This window comes from Mirounga leonina, unplaced genomic scaffold, assembly GCF_011800145.1.
Source record: "Mirounga leonina isolate KUSES-001 unplaced genomic scaffold, KU_Mleo_1.0 Mir_418, whole genome shotgun sequence".
NCBI lineage: Eukaryota > Metazoa > Chordata > Mammalia > Carnivora > Phocidae > Mirounga > Mirounga leonina.
In genome coordinates this window covers 7,331,049-7,350,371 of record NW_023270739.1, presented here as the reverse complement: position 1 = coordinate 7,350,371, position 19,323 = coordinate 7,331,049, and the positions used below count along the sequence as shown (strand labels likewise).

At 60.4% G+C, this 19,323-nt stretch overlaps 1 protein-coding gene across 2 annotated transcripts; it reads left to right on the top strand.

Annotated features, from left to right (window-relative positions):
• The first annotated feature begins 5,745 nt into the window (after positions 1-5,745).
• SH3BP1 (SH3 domain binding protein 1) lies at positions 5,746-19,126 on the top strand. Of its 2 annotated transcripts, none has more exons than XM_034987555.1 (18): positions 5,746-5,984; positions 7,158-7,200; positions 7,433-7,537; positions 8,924-9,000; positions 9,327-9,438; positions 9,544-9,620; positions 10,061-10,205; positions 10,726-10,794; positions 10,955-11,045; positions 11,478-11,623; positions 12,383-12,494; positions 12,856-12,937; positions 13,027-13,107; positions 13,781-13,897; positions 14,829-14,926; positions 15,470-15,623; positions 16,887-16,992; positions 18,922-19,126. In XM_034987555.1, the coding sequence occupies exons 1-18, from the start codon at positions 5,926-5,928 to the stop codon at positions 19,060-19,062; spliced, it is 1,815 nt and encodes a 604-aa protein (XP_034843446.1). In that variant the 5' UTR covers positions 5,746-5,925; the 3' UTR covers positions 19,063-19,126. The 2 variants fall into 2 exon arrangements, with proteins under 2 accessions (XP_034843446.1, XP_034843445.1); XM_034987554.1 differs by having other exon boundaries at positions 16,887-16,981; positions 18,271-19,041.
• The last annotated feature ends 197 nt before the right edge of the window (positions 19,127-19,323 follow it).

The following is a 19,323-nucleotide window of genomic DNA, read 5'->3' as shown; positions in this document are numbered from 1 at the left end:
CCAGCTGCCCTCTGGGCCCTTCTGAGGTGGAGGGAGATGCGGGTCCAGGAGCGAGAGGGCCCTGGGGCTGCCCTGCAGGCCTCTCTAGCTGGGTCTTAGGAGATCCAGCCGCGGTTCCCCTCCCCATCACCCCTGAGCCTTTCACCGGAAGAGGCCCTGCTTGGGGGCCTGTGGTGGTGCTGAGTCACCAGAGGGCCCAGGGCTGAGGCGGGCCCAGAGCCGTCCCAGCTGGAAGTGAGTGGCCACTCAGGCCTGCCGGGAGCCGCGGCTGCTGCAGACGCTGAGTGGGAGGCCCCCTGGTTGCTCACGACTTCCTCCTGCTGCTCTCAGCCCTCCAAAGACAACTGCGGGGCCGCGCTAGAGGGCCCTGCCTCGCCTTCTCTTCTCGCCTTTCCCCAGAGGCTGCTCCCAGGAAGCAGGGTGCTAATTGCAGCTGGTTTCTAGAGAGGCCCAGGGGTGCTGCACTGGGCCCTCTGCCAGTCCCAGCTGCGGCTCACTTAGCCCCTGGTGTTACCAGAGTTCTCTCTTCCCTGGGAGGCTCCGGTCCAGTCCCCAGGGAGTGGCGTAGCCTCTCAGCTGAGCGCGCGAACCAGTGCAGAGCCGAGCAAGGGGCAGCAGTTCGTGCGGGGGATTGCCAGGTGGTGTGGAGCCAGCCCTACGTGCTGCTCTGCAGGCGAGGGTTCCCCTTGAGATAAGCCTGGGCAAGGCTGCCTGCCATCTCTCCCCCCTAGCAGATGATGGGGAGTCCTGTATTTAACAAACCAGTTTCATTCTGCCTAACCTAGTGTTTTCCAGGCTGGACGCCTTCCCAGAGCCCAGCATGCTCACTCCCCAGCCCGGGCACTCTTTTCCATCCAGCAAATGAGGGCTGCCTCTCTCTGCCAGGTCTCACTGGATGTGCGCTTGAGAGCTTCACGTCAGTGCAGGCCCCCCCCCCCCCATCCCAGACACAGCCCTCCTGCAGTGGGGCTTCCAGATGCCCTGGCCCCCGCGCACCCCCAGCCACGTGGCCAGTTCCTGTTCCCTTCCCCACTGGGCCAGACTGCGCGGACAGTTGGGATGCCCCTGAAGGACAGTCTGCAGAAGGAAGGTTCTAAATGAGATGAGGCCCTGCTCGCAGTGCCGCTGCCCCCGAGTCCCGGGAGCACCGTCTGGAGTAGGATCTTGCGCATCTGTGCAAGGGCTGCAGGGTGGGGTGCACATGTGTGCAGCTTCGGGCAGCGAGTCTTCGTCTGCCCCCGGCGGGGTCCCTGGCGCGCTGTGTGACTTTGAGCGAGGTGCTGCCTTCTCTGGCCTTTGGTAGTGGGGAGGGACCCAGGGAGCTGTAAGGCCCCTCTGAGGCCTAAAGAGTCCTTGAACGAACTGGTTCCCCAAGGTGTGGGCTTGGAGTGACCCAGCCTCGACAGGGACGGGGATCTCTCTGTCATCTTCCCAACCTCCCACCTTCCCTTTTTCCTAGTCAATCCGGCCAACCGTCTACTGTCCTGCGGGTGCCCCTGAGCAGCCCCCCTGGGAGGCAGGGCCCCTCGGTCAGCTCAGAGGCTGGCATGGAACCTGTGAGCCAGGAGCTCGGCATGTCGCTCGGGCGGCGGGAAGGGAGGTGGACCTGCGGGGCCCGCCGTGGAGTCCCGCATCTGTCTGAGGGGCTGGGGCTGGGGTGGTGGTGATGGGAGGTGACCCTCAGCCTCCACTCTGGGGAGGAGTCTTTCCCCAAGTAACGCGTGTCAGTTCGGTCAGAGGTCCGGAGCACTGAGCCGTGCACAGGAGACCCAGAGGCTGTGGAGCCCTTGGGCTGGAGCAGGGAAGGCGCGTTCTCTGGTCGCTCAAAGGGTGACTCCCACCCCCAGCCCAGGAGCCCTGGGACTTCCCAGACCCTGAAGCTGCACTTCCACTTCTGTGCATGCGGCTGGAGGCAGCAGCTCGTTTGGGTTTCTTTTTTGGCAACCGCGGCACGCTGCTCGTCGGTTTGTGGCCGCCGCCAGCAACGGAGGGGCTGCCACCCGGCCCGAGAGCCTGTCCCCGCTGCCATCCTGCTGGCCCTGCCCCCAGTCCCTGCCCAGGCGGAGAACACCGGAGCCGGCCTGCTGCTCTCACCTTCTCCCTCAGTGCTCAGAACTGCCTGTGGCCACGAGAAATGGAGGCTCGGTGGCTCGAAGAGCCTGTGAAGTGCTTGAGGGCACAGGTCAGGGCCAGGCCAACCAGCAGTCCCGCGAGGTGTCCCTCTGGTGGCATGTGTGTACCCCCCCCCCCCCCCCCCCCCCCGGAGCCCCCCGTGCGCCACTGTCCTCTGGAGCCAGGGTTAAGGGCACGGGCTCTCGGGGGCTGTCCTCAGGCCTCGGCCCCTCCCAGGGTTTCCTTCCGGGAAAGTCCTTCTGGCTTGAGGAGGCAGGCAAGTTCTCAGAGCCCCAGAAATCACACCGCATGCCTGGCTGCTCTGGACAGCAGCCTCCACTTAGAGCCGGGCACTGATAGGACCACAAACCAGCGACTTGTCCAGGTGTCTACCGTGCGACCTTCTTGCTCAGTGCTGTGGCCCCACAGCTGACCCCTGCTCCCACCACCTCCACGCCAGCCACCGGCCTCCCTGTGCTCATCCTGCTTGAGCTTCACCCACTGGCACTTCCCAGACTGTCGTGGGTTTGCTCCCGGAGGCAGCCATGGGGATGAAGGAGGGGGCAGCTATTCTGGAGCCTCCAGGAAGCGCCAGCTGGCACAGCAGGAGAGCTCGTGGGGGCTTGGGAGCCTGTCAAGTCTGCCTTCTAACTTGGCTTCTACCACTTAACCAGCGAGTGGCCTGGTGCCTGGAGCCTTGGTCTATTCACCTGTAAAATGGGGATAATGATGCCAAGCTCACTGGGGGGGTGTGCTAAAGTAGGTGACAAAACGGGCTAGTGTCCCAAGAAGGCAGCAGGACACATGGAGGGGGCAACTAGGCAGGCATAGGGGCAAGGGTCTTTTTACGCCAGACGGTGCAGGCTGGATAAGAAGCAGCAGGGCCTGTTCTAAGCATTTTACGTAGGAACTCATTTAGTTCTCAAAGCAACCTGTTGGGACCTGCCCTCATTCTTCTCATTTTACCCAGGACACTGAGACTCAGACAGGTGAACTCCCTGGCCCAAGGTCACCCAGCTAGTTAGCGGCTGAGCCCAGCTGGCCAGCTTCAGCCACACACACTCAAGCTCTGTTCTGCCTGTCTCTGGGTTGGAAATAAGTGTCCATTGATGCAATGCCTTCACTTGCATTCAAGTCAGCCCTGTCTCTTGATCTCCTGTGACCGTGGCACATCGCTAGACCATGCAGGGTTCGGCCCCGGGCGGAGGAGAGCCAGCCAAGTCAATGAGCCCTCCCAATGCAGTGTGGAAAGGCCTTGTGATCGGAGATGGTGTTGGCCGGTGACCTCTGAAGTCCCCCTCCTGCAACTGCAGTTCTAAAACTGCAATCTCGACATTCCCTGATAAAACCTCAGAGTCCAAAAGTCTCTGATTACAACATCCTTCGAAGGAACGGCCTATGATCCAACCTTTGGGGCTTCCAACCCTTTATGATTCAGCATCCAAGTGTGCTCAAGCTTAAATGTACCCTAAAATATACCCCTCACCCAAGCCAAGAGGCACAGCAGCCCCACCCAGGCCAGACAGAGAAGAGCTCTTGGGTCAGACTGGAGGGGAGCCTGGGTGAGAGGCCCAGAGTTCCACTGGGCTGATGAGATGGTCCCGGTGGTTTCCAGCTGCTGCTGCTATGGCCCAGGTATCCTGACCCCTCTGAGCTGGGGCTCTGGCCTGGGCAAGCCTAGGGGGGACAAAGGTAGAAGCCAGACCTTGCCCTCAGGGACCTTCAGAGCAGCTGGGGAAGTGGACAAGCCCAGGCCCAGTGTGTTCCAGGCTGGAGACAGGGCTGAAACAGGGTGGGGACACCATGTAACCCAGAGATTTCCCAGACGGCAAGGCAGTGGCACCTGGTGTCAAGCTGCTGGCTTAGGGCTCTTTGGCTTCCTAGTTGTGCACACAGTAGGCTGTGCCCATTGCAGAGATGGGGGAAACTTGAGCCACCATGATGTTCTGGGATCTGGCCAGTGAGGAAGGGGGAAAGGCCAGGACTGGCACCCAGACCTTGCAAACGCCAGCCCCATATTTTTAAGAAGCCAGGTCTATACTGGACTCTGATTTCTCCTTCCATCAAGGCATTCCTCAAGGCCTGCCCTTTTTCTAGAATCCCCTCCAGGGGCCTTCCCAGTTGGGAAAAGGGAGGTGGGCTAGGGAACCTTGTCTGGGGTCTCCTTATGCCAGCTTGAGCCTTCAATCCACTGGATTCCACGCTCAGGTGGCCTCCCAGCTGGGAGGCTCTGACTCAGCAGCCCCAGCTGGAGGAGGGTTCCCTTCCCACTTCCACTGGGCCTGTCTGGCTCTCCCTTCCGGGGAGTGGAGGAGCATCCAGTGAGCGCTCACTGTGTGCCCAATCCCTTGTCTGAGGCCAAGATCCTGCCCTCATGAAGTACTCAGTCTGCCCACCCACACACAGTAGGTGCTCAAGTAATCTTCAAACTCAGTTAAAACCCCCAAGAAAGTAAAGGACAGGGGGCATGGCAGGACCATAGGGATATCCCTCCCTCTCCCCCCACCCCTGGGGCCCCTGATGCCTGGGGGATACGGGGGTTCAGAGTAAGGAGAGCCTACTATGTGTGGTCCCTCATCTTGTATTAACTAACAGTTATGGAGCACCTACTGTATGCCCAACTGTGTTTTGGGTGAAGGGTCAAAGAAATAACTACTATTGAGTTTGGGGGATCAGAGCAGCACCCACATCACTGCCTTAAAAGAAGAAGGGCGGGCACCTGGGTGGCTCAGTTGGTTAAGCGGCTGCCTTCGGCTCAGGTCATGATCCTGGAGTCCCTGGATCGAGTCCCGAGTCCCGCACATCGGGCTCCCTGCTCGGCGGGGAGTCTGCTTCTCCCTCTGACCCTCCCCCCTCTCATGTGCTCTCTCTCATTCTCTCTCTCTCAAATAAATAAATAAAATCTTTTAAAAAAATTAAAAGAAGAAGAAGGGCAAGGACTCCAAAAGTTTGCTGGAAGGAGGAGCTTTACCAACGGATGGAGGGAACTGTGCTGGTGCTGGGAGGGAGCCGGGTGTCAGGGAGCTGCTCTGGAGGGTGGGGCACCCCCCCCCCCAAAGGGACAACCAGAATAGGCAGGGTTATCTTGTGCACTCTCAGGGACGGGCAGCAAGTCCAGAGTTCCAGGGACTTGTCCAAGGACACAAAGCAGCAAGGTGACCCCAGGAAGCCAAAGTCCCCAGCCAGTCTCCAGCAGGGGAGCAGGCAGGGGCAATCTTTAGCTCAAGGTGGCCAGGAGGTCCTTTGGAGAGGGAGTCCAGGGCAGCATCCTTTGGCAGGCCTAGATGGGCCAGTACGGGCTGGAGGGGCCTGTCCTTGGCCTCTGCGTCCCAAGCATGGAACCCTCTTTGCCTTTAAGAGGGGTGCAGGAGTTCTTGAAACCCAGGGCCCACGGGCCGGCGGGAGGGGCGGAGCCCAGAGTCCGGCCGCGCGGTGGCAGGACCCGGCTTACCTGCTTCCCGCCACCCGGGTGGGGCGGGGCCGGGGGCGGGGCTGCCACACAACCTGTGGACGGCCAGGCGGCCGCCGGCCCGACCGTCGCGGGGACCGGCCGGGGGCCTGCGGGGGGCCCGGAAGCCGGGGGCGAGCGAGAAAACAAACTTGGAGAGAGGAGTGACCTGGGGGCCGGGGGCGGAGTCGCGCGCGGAGGAGGAGGGAGCGAGCGGCCGCCGGAGCGCGGCTGGCCCAGGAAGCGGAGAGCGCCGCCCACCCATCCGGGGCGAGAGCGGCGCTGCGGGCGCAGGCAGGCTGGGCCGGGGGCTGCCGGGCCCTCGCCCCCCACCGTGACCCCGCAGCCCCCAGCCCGCGCCCAAGATGATGAAGAGGCAGCTGCATCGCATGCGGCAGCTGGCCCAGACGGGCAGCTTGGGACGGTGAGTGTCAACCCGCTCCCTCCCAGCCCCACGCTCGCCCCCGCCGGACCCTAGAGGACTTGGAGGGGTGGGGGAGGCTTGGGACGGCCGGACAGCCACCCTCTGACTGGCCAGAGGCCTGCTTTCTCTCCCCCCGCCTCTGAATGCCACCCGCACCTCCCGGCCAGAGCAGGAGGGGCAAGGCCCTTTGGAGAAGGGGGCACCCCCACCCCTTTGCGTGCAGGGAGGATCAAGGATGCTGGGTCTTCTCGGCCTCCATGAGCCTCTTGAGCGAACGGTCCTCCCTGGCCTCACTTGTCCCCTCTGTACAATGGGGACAGCTAGTCATTAGGGTTGCCTGGAGTGGGGGGGGGGCGATCAGGGCCCCAGACCTTGGGGGAGGGGAGGAGACTAGGTCCCGGTGTGGTGGGAGGAGGGGCCTGCCTTGTCTTGCTTTGTGCCTCTCCCCCCACCCCACCCCCAGCCCAGAGGCCTCCAGCTTCTCTATCTTGCTTCTGCTTTTCCCAGCTTCAGGTGGAAACATCCCCGGGTCTCTCTGTTCTCACCCCCAGGGCCCCTGAGCCGATGAGAGTGGAGGCCAGAAGTTTGGGGAGCTCCCAGGGCCGCTCTTCTCTCCTCTTCCCCCTGTGTTGGGAGTTTCCCATTCTCTGGGCCCAGGGGAGGGGACTGAGTGTCCAGGCTCACATAGACATCGGTGCGGTGGGAGACTAGAGTCAGGGCAGTCAGGCCCCCTTGCTCTGGGCCTCAGTGTCCCCATGTGTCCCCGGGCAGGGCCTGCACAGCCCTCCCGGCCAGAGTCCTGTGTGACTGACCATCAGCCCAGGAGTCTGAGCCCGCACACTTCCCGTTCTTGGGGCCAGCCCAGCCTCCTCTCCCCAGGGTCAACACCAGAGAGGCTGAGGTGGCTCCCCAACCCCACCGCCTTGGGTTTCATCCTCTCTCTCTCAGGACACAGCCCTGGGTGGAGGAGGAAAAAGCCATGTATCCTATTCCCGCCCCCACGGAATGTGCTCCGACTGGGATGAGGCAGGCAGGCCGGCCACCCAGGGCGGGCCCCAACGAGGAGGGGCCCTGGAAGCCACTGGGGTCCAGGTGCCCTGTTGAAGGGGCAGGGGGAGGCAGGGGGTTTCCTAACCTGGGCCGCCTCAGCAGAAGCTCCTCCCTCCCCCACAGCACCCCGGAGACTGCCGAGTTCCTGGGGGAGGACCTGCAGCAGGTACATGCCTGGGCCGGCAGCGGGTGGCAAGGCAGGCCTGCGCAAGCTGTCAGCAGAGGGCCGGGCCAGGACGCCATTTGGGGGGCTGGGTTGAGTCATTCCCCAAGCTGTTGGCCGTGGGGTCTCCAGGAGGAGGGAAGAGAACGGTGGTTCCTGCTCTGGGAAAGAACAGGGCAGAGGGGGGTGGGGGACAACAACCTCCCGTGATCCATAAACTGAGCTCCCCCCCCAGGTGGAGCAGCGGTTGGAGCCGGCCAAGCGAGCAGCCCACAATGTCCACAAACGGCTGCAGGCCTGTCTGCAGGGCCAGAGTGGGGCGGACATGGACAAGCGGGTGGTGAGTGGGGGTCCCAGGGAGTTGGGGCCCAGGCAGGACACCTCTGCCCAGTGGTCTCCCTGCTAGTCCGAGCCTCTGGCACACCAAGGGGGCAGAGCCTGCGCTGTCTCAAGACCCCACTGATGAGGCTCTATTTCTTCCCCACCCCTCCTTGACCCTGGCCCCCTCTGCACCCATCCCCTGAGCCAAGGCCAGGCCTCTGACAGCACCTGAACTTCTCACAGCCCCCAGAGCAGAGCAGAGCAGGCCCTCTGAATGGAAGCAGTGTGCCATGAGGGCTTCCTGAAGGAAGAGACATTTGAGCTGATATTAATACTCACTGGTATTAATCAACAGCGAGCATTTGTAACTGATGACTGCTAGTCTGTTGTTAAGCTCTGTTTTTTTTTTTTTAAGACTTTATTTATGTGGGAGAGAGAGAGAATGAGAGAGAGAGAGAGCATGAGGGGGGGGAGGGTCAGAGGGAGAAGCAGACTCCCTGCTGAGCAGAGAGCCCAATGTGGGGCTCAATCCTGGGACCCCAGGATCACGACCTGAGCCGAAGGCAGTCACTTAACCAGCTGAGCCACCCAGGCGCCCCTGTTGTTAAGCTCTGTTTTTTTGTTGTTTTTTGTTGTTGTTGTTGTTTTAAAGATTTTATTTATTTATTTGAGAGAGAGAGAGAATGAGAGAGAGCACATGAGAGTGGGGAGGGTGAGAGGGAGAAGCAGACTCCCCGCCAAGCAGGGAGCCCGATGCGGGACTCGATCCCGGGACTCCAGGATCATGACCTGAGCCGAAGGCAGTCGTGTTAAGCTCTGTTAACGCATTGCCTCCCTTCGCGCTGACGACACCCCTAGGAGGAGGCTGCCTTCATTAGCACTTTGTACAGATGACGAAATGAACCCACAGAGGTAAAGTCTTAAGATCACACAGCTAGTAAGTGGCAAAACAGATTTGATCCCTGGTCTTTTGGACTCAAGCTGGTGCTCTTCCTAACTCTAGGTGGGAGGGTTTTGAGCTCAGCTGTGACTAAGTGTGAGCCACCGATGCCCTGGGGCAGGGGAAGAGCCCCCCCCCACCTCCATTCTCCTTCCAACTCTGTGACCTTGGGCCAGCTCCATGCCCCCTGTTCTTAGTTTTCTGGTGTGTGAGGGTACTTGGTCGGGGAAAAGGGCACCCCAGATGGAGTGGGGTGGGGGGACATGGTCACAGGGAGATGCCGCTCTGCCTCCTGTTTCCACTCCCACCTAAGACTGTGGCCCTCCAGGCTTCCCTCCTCCCCTGTCCATACCGAGTGCCTCAATGGGGCTCTGTCCCCAAGGAGCTCTCTGTGTGCTTGGGTGGGGTGGAGGGTGACCGGGCAGGTGAGCACATGCTCACAGCCAGACCCTGGCCTTCCTGCAGAAGAAGCTTCCCCTCATGGCTCTGTCCACCACGATGGCCGAGAGCTTCAAGGAGCTGGACCCCGATTCCAGCATGGGGTGAGCACAGACCTGGCCCAAGCCCTCACCCAGAGATGCCGGGGGGGCGGTGCGGAATCTGGGCTGGGAGGGGGGTCCGGGCGAGGAAGGGCATCGCCTGTGGAAGGATGACCAGGCTGAGGGTAGTGGCTGTGCTGGGGGGCGGGGGGGGGGGGTCAGTGTCCAGGTCGGGGGTGCGGCCAGGCCTGGGAGGGTGTTTGACTGAGAGAAGATGAAGGAGAGATAGAAGGGGCAGGGGGTGATGGGGAGGGAGGAGGCCCCAGCAAGTGTTTCCAGATGGGGGTGAGTTGCTGTGGGGGCTGGGCCCACCGGTGCTGTGTCCACAGGAAGGCCTTAGAGATGAGCTGCGCCATTCAGAACCAGCTGGCCCGCATTCTGGCCGAGTTTGAGATGACTCTGGAGAGGGATGTGCTGCAGCCGCTCAGCAGGCTGAGTGAGGTGACCCTCCCCACTGCCCCCAGCCCCGCCCCTCGCCAGCATCCCTAGCCTCCGCTCCTACCTCCTCAGCCCACTGACCCCCTCCCTCCCCATGTCCACCCCCAGGAGGACCTGCCCGCCATCCTCAAGCACAAGAAGAGCCTGCAGAAGCTGGTGTCCGACTGGAACACCCTAAAGAGCAGGTGGGAGCCAGAGCCCCTGGGTGGGGCCCACGCCTAGGTCAGCCCACAGAGGTGGCCGCAGAACCCACACTCGGAGGGTGTGGCAGGGCCCACTGGGTATAGTGTGTGCACGTGCTCATGCCAGCTGAGGGTGACCCCAAAGCCTAAGAGAGCCAGAAATGATCCTCCAAGATCCCTGGACAGCAGGAGGGTCCCACCCCCACCCCTTGCCTGGCTGTGATCACCAAGCCTACCACCAGGGGGAGGCCCTGAGCACCCATGCGCGCGCCCCCCCCCCCCCCCCCCCGCCCCCCGCCTAGCTGAGGCCCCGGGCAAGTGGGGTTCTGGGATGTTCAAACATAAATCCCAGAATCCTGGGTGGTCAGGCATACGGAGGGGACACTTGGCTCTGGACAGGCAGTAGGGGGACACTGACCGCCCCACCTTGGGATCGTTGGCAGGCTCACTCAGGCAGCTAAGAACTCAGGCTGCGGTCAGGGCCTGGGCGGTGGTGCCGGCGGTTACAGCCATACGGCCACCGCCACCAAGGTGGAGACGCTGAAGGAGGAGGAGGAGGAGCTAAAGAGGAAGGTGGAGCAGTGCAAGGTGAGCAGGCACTTGGAGTTCCCTGAGTGGGAGGAGGGCGCCAAGGGCGGGTCCTGTCCCCATTTCAAGGAGGGGAAGCTGAAACTCGGAGGCGTGATGTGCCTCACCCAACGCCACACGGCCAGGAAGCGGCAGAGCCAGGACTTGAATCCAGGCAGTGAGCCTCCGAGCTCGTAGCCTCTTCTGTCTACACCACACATAATTCCTGGGAGGCAGGGGCCTGGTCTGTTGGCCGCGGTCTTGGCGGGGTTGCTGGGTGAGTCGAGGAATGAATAGTAAATGACATGAGCCGCTGTGCTAAGGGTGTGAGGTGCAGAGATGAGGTCTAGAAGCTGTAGAAAGCCCCTCAGGAGTTCCAAGGGGTTCCTGCGGGCCGTGTCCAAGTGCAAACCGTGCCAGAGAGAGGAGAACTGACTGGGGCTCTCCACGTGGAGCTTGGACAAGTCACTAACCCTGGGTCTCAGTTTCCCCGCTGGGCCCCAGCCTCACTGGTGTGAGCCCTCCCCTTTCTGTCTCCAAGGACGAGTACTTGGCCGATCTATACCACTTTGCCACCAAGGAGGACACATATGCCAACTACTTCATCCACGTGAGTCCTAAGACTGGGCTCCAGCCCCTGGGACTCAGGGGTGGACACCAGGGGCCCTGGGACACCTTTCCAGATGTGGGAGGGAGGGGCGTGTTCTTATGGACTCCAGGGAGGTGCAGCATCCCTCACTCCCCCTGGGGGTGCCCGCTTGTCTCCACAGCTCATGGAGATTCAAGCTGACTACCATCGCAAGTCTCTGAGCTCGCTGGACACAGCCCTGGCTGAGTTGAGGGAGAACCACAGCCAAGCAGGTGGGGACAGAGGCAGGGCCTGGCCCTGTACCCCCGACCCCAGCCCTGCTCCGGACATGTTAAGAAGCTTGCACTCCATCCTGAAAGGCCCTAGGGAGCCATGGATGATTTCTGAGCAGATTAGTTCTGATTAGATTTGCGATAGAGAGGTCATCTGCTGGGTAGAGGATGGAGTGAAGGGGCAGGACAGGAGTCAGGAGACCTTCAGGAAGCAGAAGGGAGGGGGACGGTGGCCTGCACTGGGGTGGAAACGGTGGAGGTGGGTGGATTCGAGAGAGATGTTGGGCAATTTCAGGATATGTGGCACGGATGGCTGGGTGGGAGGTGGTACCGTTGGCCAAAGCAGTAGCCCTCGCGGATGTCTGGGGGTGCCCTGGCCTGGTTGCCAGGGAGGGGAGGACCCTGGGCCGCTGATCTGTCTCGTCCCTGCAGACCCCTCCCCCTCGATGACGGCCGCCCCCTTCTTCGGGGTGTATGGGGTGTCACTGGCAACCCACCTGCAAGACCTGGGCCGGGACATCGCCCTGCCCATTGAGGCCTGCGTCACGATGCTGCTTTCTGAGGGCATGAAGGAAGAGGTGGGGCCCACGGGGGCGGGGCGGGCAGGAGCCCTGGGGCCCTCCCTCTGCCCACAGCTCCCAGCGGCTGCCCCGTGCTGGTGCTGTCATCCCACCCTTAGAGCCCAGGCCGCACCATTAGAGGCCACGGCCTCCTGTTGCCAAACGGACACCAGCTCCCACTTAGGGATGCTCGTGAAGCAGCCATGGTGCTGTAAAGCCTTTACGCTTCTTGATCCATTTAGTAATCCCAGAAGCCCTGGCAGGGAGCCTTCACCGGCTCCCTTTTACAAGGGGAGAGACCGAGGCCACAAGGAAAACGTGCCCAGAGGCACACGAGAGGGTGGCAGTAAAGCCTGGGACCCCCGTGCGGTCCCTGCTGCAGGCAGCCCGCATCCGTCCGGTGCACCAGGTTGTCGCTAGTCCATCAGCTCCTTTCCTGAGGACAGACCCTTAGGAGGTGGAACCTACTCGAAGACCCACTTGGGCTTCCTCTCAGCGCCTCCGGGCCTCCTCTCTCCCTCCCACTCCTAACCGGACACCGGTCTCCCCACCGCTTTCCCAGCTCCTCCCAGACTCCCCACTTTGTGCCAAATCCCAGGCCTGGAGAGTGAGGGCAGCCGTGCATACCATGGCCCCCACACTGCCCATCCGACTGGTGGGGCCCCGGGCCCCGTGAGAGCCAGGCACCCACCCCGAGCAAGCCAGGGCCTCCTAGCCAGGACCTCCTCCCCTGCCACCCTTCCGTGACCCCCCTGCCCATTTCTTCTCACACCCCAGGGCCTCTTCCGTCTGGCGGCCGGAGCCTCGGTGCTGAAGCGCCTCAAGCAGACCATGGCCTCGGACCCCCGCAGCCTGCAGGAGTTCTGCTCCGACCCCCACGCCGTGGCAGGTGCCTGCTCCCAGGAGCCCCGGGAGGAGGGCCTTCCCCCGCGAATCCCTTCCCTGCAGCTGCGTGAAACGCTCCCATGATAGTTTGGCTTGAAGGCCTGGTAATCGACACCTCGGGAGACATAGGGGTCTGTAAAGGGGGGGTCCGTGGTGAACCCCCTGCGGTGCAAGTACATTTTCCTGGGAACAAGTCTGCTAGACATCATCATTTTCTTCAAAAGGCCCAGGGCCCAAAGAAATGATCAGACCTGGTCATGTTAGTATGAACAAGGGCCTGGTTCCTAACAGACAGACAGCGCTGGGCACCGGGGTGGAGGTGGGAGCTTCAGGGACTGTGTCCGAGACCCCTGCCACCACTTCAGGTGCCCTCAAGTCCTATCTGCGGGAGCTGCCAGAGCCCCTGATGACCTTTGACCTCTATGACGATTGGATGAGGGCAGCCAGGTGAGGTGGGGGGTGCTGGGGAGGGCGGGGCTGCAGGGCTGGGACCCTGGGGCCCTGGACTGGCTCACCAGGTCTCTCCCCCTCCCCAGCCTGAAGGAGCCAGGGGCCCGGCTGGAGGCCCTCCAACAGGTGTGCAGCCGCCTGCCCCAGGAGAACCTCAGCAACCTCAGGTGAGCCTGAGCCCGCCCCCTTGTCGTAGGCAAGATTTCCGAAACCACACCAACCATGACTAAGATGTGCTAGTCATGTTTTTCATACTAGACATTGAGCTAAACACACACCTAGAAACTTTGAAGCCAAGCCACCTGGTTTGAAAGTCCCACCTCTGCCGCTGTGTGGCCCTGGGCAGGTGATCTGACCTCTCTGTGCCACAGTGCCCTCACTGGGGAACAGAGCACATCAGTCCCTACCCCGCAGGGCAGGGAGGGAGAGTCTCAGCTTAGCTCAGTGCCTGACACACACGTGGCACTCAGCAGGTCAGCTCATTTAACTATTAAAAAATTTTAGGGATGCCTGGGTGGCTCAGTCATTAAGTGTCTGCCTTCGGCTCAGGTCATGATCCCGGGGTCCTGGGATCGAGTCCTACATCAGGCTCCTTGCTCAGGAGTCCTGCTTCTCCCTCTGCCGGCCACTTCCCCTGCTTGTGCTCACTCGCTCTCGCTCTCGCTCTCATTCTCTGCCAAATAAATAAACAAAATTAAAAAAAAAAAAAAGTTTAAAGCATCCTGAGGGGGACGTTTGCCACTCTTGGGAAACCCCAGGCTGAGAAATTCCCAGACCTCAGGGGCATCAGTGGGTGTTCATGGCCCTGTCCTTGACCAAGCCCATCTTCTGCCTCCCCAGGTACCTGATGAAGTTCCTGGCACGGCTGGCTGAGGAGCAGGAGGTGAATAAGATGACGCCCAGCAACATCGCCATCGTCCTGGGGCCCAACCTGCTGTGGCCCCCCGAGAAAGAAGGGTGAGGGGCTGCAGCCTGAGGAAGGGGGCAGTCTCCACCCCAACTGTCTGCTGCTTATTTTACCCCTGGGCCTCAGCCTCCCCATCCTTGCAGTGGGTTGAGCAGCTCCTAGTCTCAAGGCTTGCCGTGAGGAGCAGCCCAAAGGGAACATGGACCCCACAGGGTTTGGGAGCTAGGCGTCCTGGGTGAGAGTGGTAGTGGGGTGCTTGGAGGGCTGGGAGTCCAGAGATCTGGTTCTAGCCTCACCCCCTCGCCCTTTCAGAAATGCCTTCGGAAGTCACTCTCTGGACCTCCATTTCTTCACCTGTAAATTGGAGAGAAATTATACAAACTTTGAGGCTTTTTGCTTTGGGAACCAGATGAGATAATGAATGGAGAAATGGTTTATAAGCTGCAAAGTGCTGTGTGTGGTATGGGAGGGGTCATTATAATGCACTCGGCCACAGGTGGCAAAAAGATTTCATTCATTTGCTGAGGACGATTACCCCGTAGAGGCTCCCTAGATCCAAGAACTGTGAGGAAAAGGGAACCATCTTGCCTAGTGATGCCCTGTCGTGGGTGAAGGAGGGGGAACATTGGGCATGTGAGCAACACACTGGCCATCCACTGGTGGTCTGTGAGCTTTATTTTTTTTAAAGATTTTATTTATTTATTTGAAAGTGAGAGAGCACGAGCAGGGGAGGGGGAGGGGCAGAGGGAGAGGAACAAGCAGACTTCCCAGTGAAGTCAGAAAGCCTGACTTGGGGCTCCATCCCAGGACCCCGGGATCATGACCTGAGCCAAAGGCAGACGCTTAACCAGCGTAGCCACCCAGGCCCCTGTCTGTGAGCTTTCTGAGAAAAGGCACTTGATGCGATTGGGCTGAAAAGAGAGTTGGGGTCACAAAGACTTTAGGAAATGGGCAGCTCATTTCTGTTCCCTTTTCCCCTAGGGACCAGGCCCAGCTGGATGCAGCCTCAGTGTCCTCCATCCAGGTAGTAGGCGTGGTTGAGGCTCTGATACAGAACGCCGACACCCTCTTCCCTGGAGGTAAAGCTCCTGCCTTTGTTTTTTGTTGGGTTGTTGTGGGGTTTTTTCTAAGGTTTTATTTATTTATTTGAGAGAGAGAGAGCATGAGAGAGAGCATGAGCGCAAGCAGAGCAGGGGTGGAGGGGCAGAGGCAGAGGGAGAAGCAGACTCCCCGCTGAGCAGGGAGCCCAATGTGGGGCTCGATCCCAGGACCCCAGGATCACGACCTGAGCTGAAGGTGGATGCTTAACTGACTGAACCACCCAGGCATCCCGAAGTGCCTGCCTTTGTGAACATGTCTCTTTGCGCCCTCATCTGCCCAAGTCAGTGCCCTCCAGACTCAGCTTCAGTCCCTGCCAGCCCCACGAACTCACTACGAGACCTGGAGCACATTGCTTCTCTGTTCTGAGCCTCAGTGTCTCATCTGTAAAATGGGGATGATCCTGCCTACCTTGTGGGATTGTTGTGAGGCTCATGTGGGAGCGGGATGTCAGGGGAAAGGGAAAGTGGTCCTGACATTGGCAGAGGTTCTGGAAGTTAAGACCTGCTTCCTTCTGTCTGCAGACGTCAATTTCAACGTGTCAGGCCTGTTCTCAGCCCCTGGCCCCCAGGACAAGGTCAGCAACAGGCCAGCTGCTGAGGAGCTTCCAGCGATTGCTGTGGCCGCCTCGGCTCCAGCCCCAGCTCCAGCCCCGGCCTCAGCAGCTACCAAGGAAAGGTAAGGACTGACGGATATGACTGACCCCCCTCTTTGCCCCAAGACGTCAGCCTGAGGCACCATCTCACGGCTTCCGGTAGGATTTTAGGAAATTCGATTACTGTATTTTCTTTTTTTTTTTTTTTAAGATTTTATGTATTTATTTGACAGAGAGAGAGAGAGACAGCGAGAGAGGGAACATGAGCAGGGGGAGTGGGAGAGGGAGAAGCAGGCTTCCCGCTGAGCAGGGAGCCTGACTCGGGGCTCGATCCCAGGACCCTGGGATCATGACCTGAGCCGAAGGCAGACGCTTAACAACTCAGCCACCCAGGTGCCCCTGATGATTGTATTTTCATCCCAAATACCGGGTTTCCCCATTTGGAGGGGCTGGGGTGGAGACTCAGAAGCGATATTCCTCTCAGCCTCTGATGTGCTCCCTTGTTCATTATGTGGCTGTTCACTGAGCACCTGCTGTGTGCCCGGCACTGTTTGAGGCCCTGGGGACTCAGGGAAGGAGGGGGCTGGTCAGCTGGAATTTGTAAATACCTTCCAGTCTTCTCTTTGATCCCTTCAATCTGGAAGGCTCCATGTGCCATGGAGGTACCATGGCTCCGTACCAAGCATTCATAGCTTGCTTTCACGCAGCCGGGGCCCAACCCCAGACTTTCCTCAGATGAGCAAGACAGACAGACGTGGCCCTCAGCGCTTGCTTTCCCGGGGCGGGGGTGGGGGCGGGTAGTCACCAAGCACGCCAACAGATGGATACTGTCGTGCCGGGAAGTGACTCGTGCCCTCATAGGAGAGGAGAGAGCAGGTTAGGGGGCTGGGCTGGGCAGCTGCTTTAGCATGGGGATCCCTAAGGAGGCGCCAACTGAGCAAAGAGCTGGAGGAAACCAGGAATGAGCCATGCCCACCCCCACTTCAGCTTCTCATCCACTGTCAGGCTTCTAGTGGCCAGAAAATCCAGTGAGGTTCAGATGGACATTAAAAGCCCAGGCCCTGCTTTCTACCTGCCTTCCTGGCCCACAGGAATCCACGGACCCTCTCGCAGGGTCACACGGAAGCCAGGGGTTCAGTGGAGACACAAACCCTGGCCAATGCCAGAAGCATCTTCTGGGGAGAGGGGGGCAGCCTGGGGACAGATCCCAGGACCCGCCACAAGGTGGCGGGGGACAAGTCCTGGGAGAACCCAAACTCGGCCTATTGGCTGGGAGTCTCTCCAAGATTCCAGGAGACTCCTGAGAGGCGGCCAAGCCTGACCCTGACCCTCTCCTTCCTTCACAGGGCAGAGTCCGAGGCGTCCCCCAGACCAGGCTCCCCCAAGGTCAGTGGGAGTCCCTCGGAGGCAGCCACTCCAGCGGAGGACATGGCTCGGAGAAGTAAGTTGGCGGTGGGGAGAGAGAAGGGGGAAGAAGGTGTGCAGGGAGAGGGCCCATGTTTTCAGATAGCTGGCGAGGCCAGAAATCCAGGTGGCCAAGAGCACAGGTTTGCTGCCTGACACTCTGGGTTCAGATTCCAGATCTGTGACCTTGGGCAGGTGACTGCACCGTGTCCGCCCCTCCTCCTCTGCGTCATGGAGCAATAACCACACCTGCTCTGTAGGGCTGTTTGTTAAATGGTGCCGCCTGACTCACACCTGGCACACGGTACATGCTCGATGGAGCTCAGGCATCACGGGGGGTGGGGGGCTGTGGAGCCCACCCCTCCAGAAGTCCAGAGAGCGGAGTGAAGAGGAGGGAAGGTGGGATGGAGGCTTCAAAGGGCAACGAGAGGGGGAGGTGGTGGTGGTGAGAAGAAATTTGAGGCTCCCCTGCGCCCCTTTGGTGCACGTACCTGTTGACTTGGCCTAAAGCCAAGCAGGTGAGAAGGCCCAGGGTTCAGATGGGGAGTCCCCACTAGGACCCAGGACACTTGGGAGGGCCCAACCAGCCCAAGAGGCACTGGAGTTTTCTACGTGGGGAGTACAGCTGACAAATCACAGAGGGACCTTCCTGCAGGATGGGGCATCTAGGGATATGTGCTCACTGGAGCATAGCACCTCAAGTGCCCGAAGGTCCTCGTGCCAGCCCTGGGAGGTCCAGGCTTGCATCCCATCTCCCCGATGAGGAAGCTGAGGCCCCAGGGGGCATGTGATTTGCCCAAAACCCACAGTGGGTGGAGGCGAGGCTAGGACCAGAGTCAGGCCTCCTGGCCCCTCAGCCGCCTCATGAGGTTGGAATGTGCAGTGGGATCTCTGAAAAGTAGGGTGGGGGGCTTCTGGTGGGCTCCTGAGAGGTGAGCAAGACCCCAGAGTCAGGGGGGACAGCTAGCATTTCTTTGTTCAACAAATACATATTGAACACCCACTCCGTGCCCCCAACACTGTGCTAGGGCAACCTCACATAGGATGGCCTCACTTCGTTTACTTTCTCATCAGGGAGTCAAGCAAAATAAAAACGGACATGCTCCTTTCGGAGGGCAGAAAGTCCTGTGAAGAAGATACAACAGGAAAATATGACAGTGCCTAGAGCAGGGCAGGGGAAGGGGCACTCTAGCTGAGGGGGTGAGGCCCATGGAGAGAAGCCTAAGTGATGGGGAGCCAACCGTGGAAACAGTATTCCTGGCAGAAGGAAGGGCAGATACAAAGGTCCTGAGGTGGATGCCTAACTGCCCCGTCCTTCCTCCACAGCCAAGCGCCCAGCGCCAGCCCGGCCCACCATGCCGCCCCCCCAGGTCTCCAGCACGCGCTCCTCCCCTCCAGGCCCACTCCTGCCCCCTGGCTCTAGCAGCCCTGTGATCCCCCAGGCTCTGCCCCGCCGTCTGGTTGGCAGCAACCTCCGGGCCCCTACAGTGCCACCCCCATTGCCCCCCAATCCTCCCCAGCCCGCCCGGCGCCAGAGCCGGCGTTCACCAGCCTCCCCCAGCCCCGCCTCCCCAGGGCCGGCCTCCCCCAGCCCTGCTCTGAGCATTCCTGCGCAGGTGGACCTGGGGGCGGCCCCAGAGGAGGGAGGGGCCCCTGAGGCTGTGGGCGGGGCCTCCACTCCCCCAGCCATCCCCCCTCAACCCCGGCCCAGGAGCCTTGCCTCGGAGACCGACTGAGCGGGCTGCCCCTCTACAACAGCCCCTCAGCATCTCCTCCCTCCCACCTGTCCGCCCAGGACACAGCCCTCACCCATCCCCGGGGTGGGGGCCTCCAGCTTTTGCCTACAAGTGCCTCGGTGCCCGCTGGGTCGGCCCCCATGGCAAAGAGGACTCAGGACAGTCCTCCACCTCCAGACCTTTCCCTCTGCAGCCGCCCTGGGCTTGGGGACCCCTCACCCAACTCGCAGCTCTCTGGCAGGGTCCCCGGGGAGCCGCCGGAAGGAAGGAGGGGCTTGCCTGCTCCTACAGGACTGTTATTTTTCTCTTGCCAACAGATTGTTTTGTAAGGCTGGTAAATAAATTATTTTGGACAAAACTAGAGCAGCTGCCCCAATTATAGTTGGGTTTTTTCTTTCTGCCCTCAAAATAAAGAAGCCACTTGCATGAAAGGGAAGATATTCCCTCTTCTTTGCCTCCTTCCTTTCTTCCTGTCTGAAAGAAAAAGGGCCAGCATTTTCAGCACTTAACTCTGCGCTCTCCACTTTGCTTTTCCATGCATGGTTTCCATAGAATCCTCTCCCGGGGAAGTAAGTCCCATTACCTTTGACTGGTTGAGGAGAGACTGAGGCTCAGAAAGCGACCTGCCAGGCACACAGCAAGT

Bases quoted from the DNA above. Each gene is read 5' to 3' on its own strand.
- SH3BP1 (XM_034987554.1), top strand. From the start codon at position 5,926: ATGATGAAGAGGCAGCTGCATCGCATGCGGCAGCTGGCCCAGACGGGC. The intron at 9,439-9,543 runs GTGACCCTCCCC...GTCCACCCCCAG, and splicing joins CGCTCAGCAGGCTGAGTGAG to GAGGACCTGCCCGCCATCCT. The intron at 10,206-10,725 runs GTGAGCAGGCAC...TCTGTCTCCAAG, and splicing joins GGAAGGTGGAGCAGTGCAAG to GACGAGTACTTGGCCGATCT.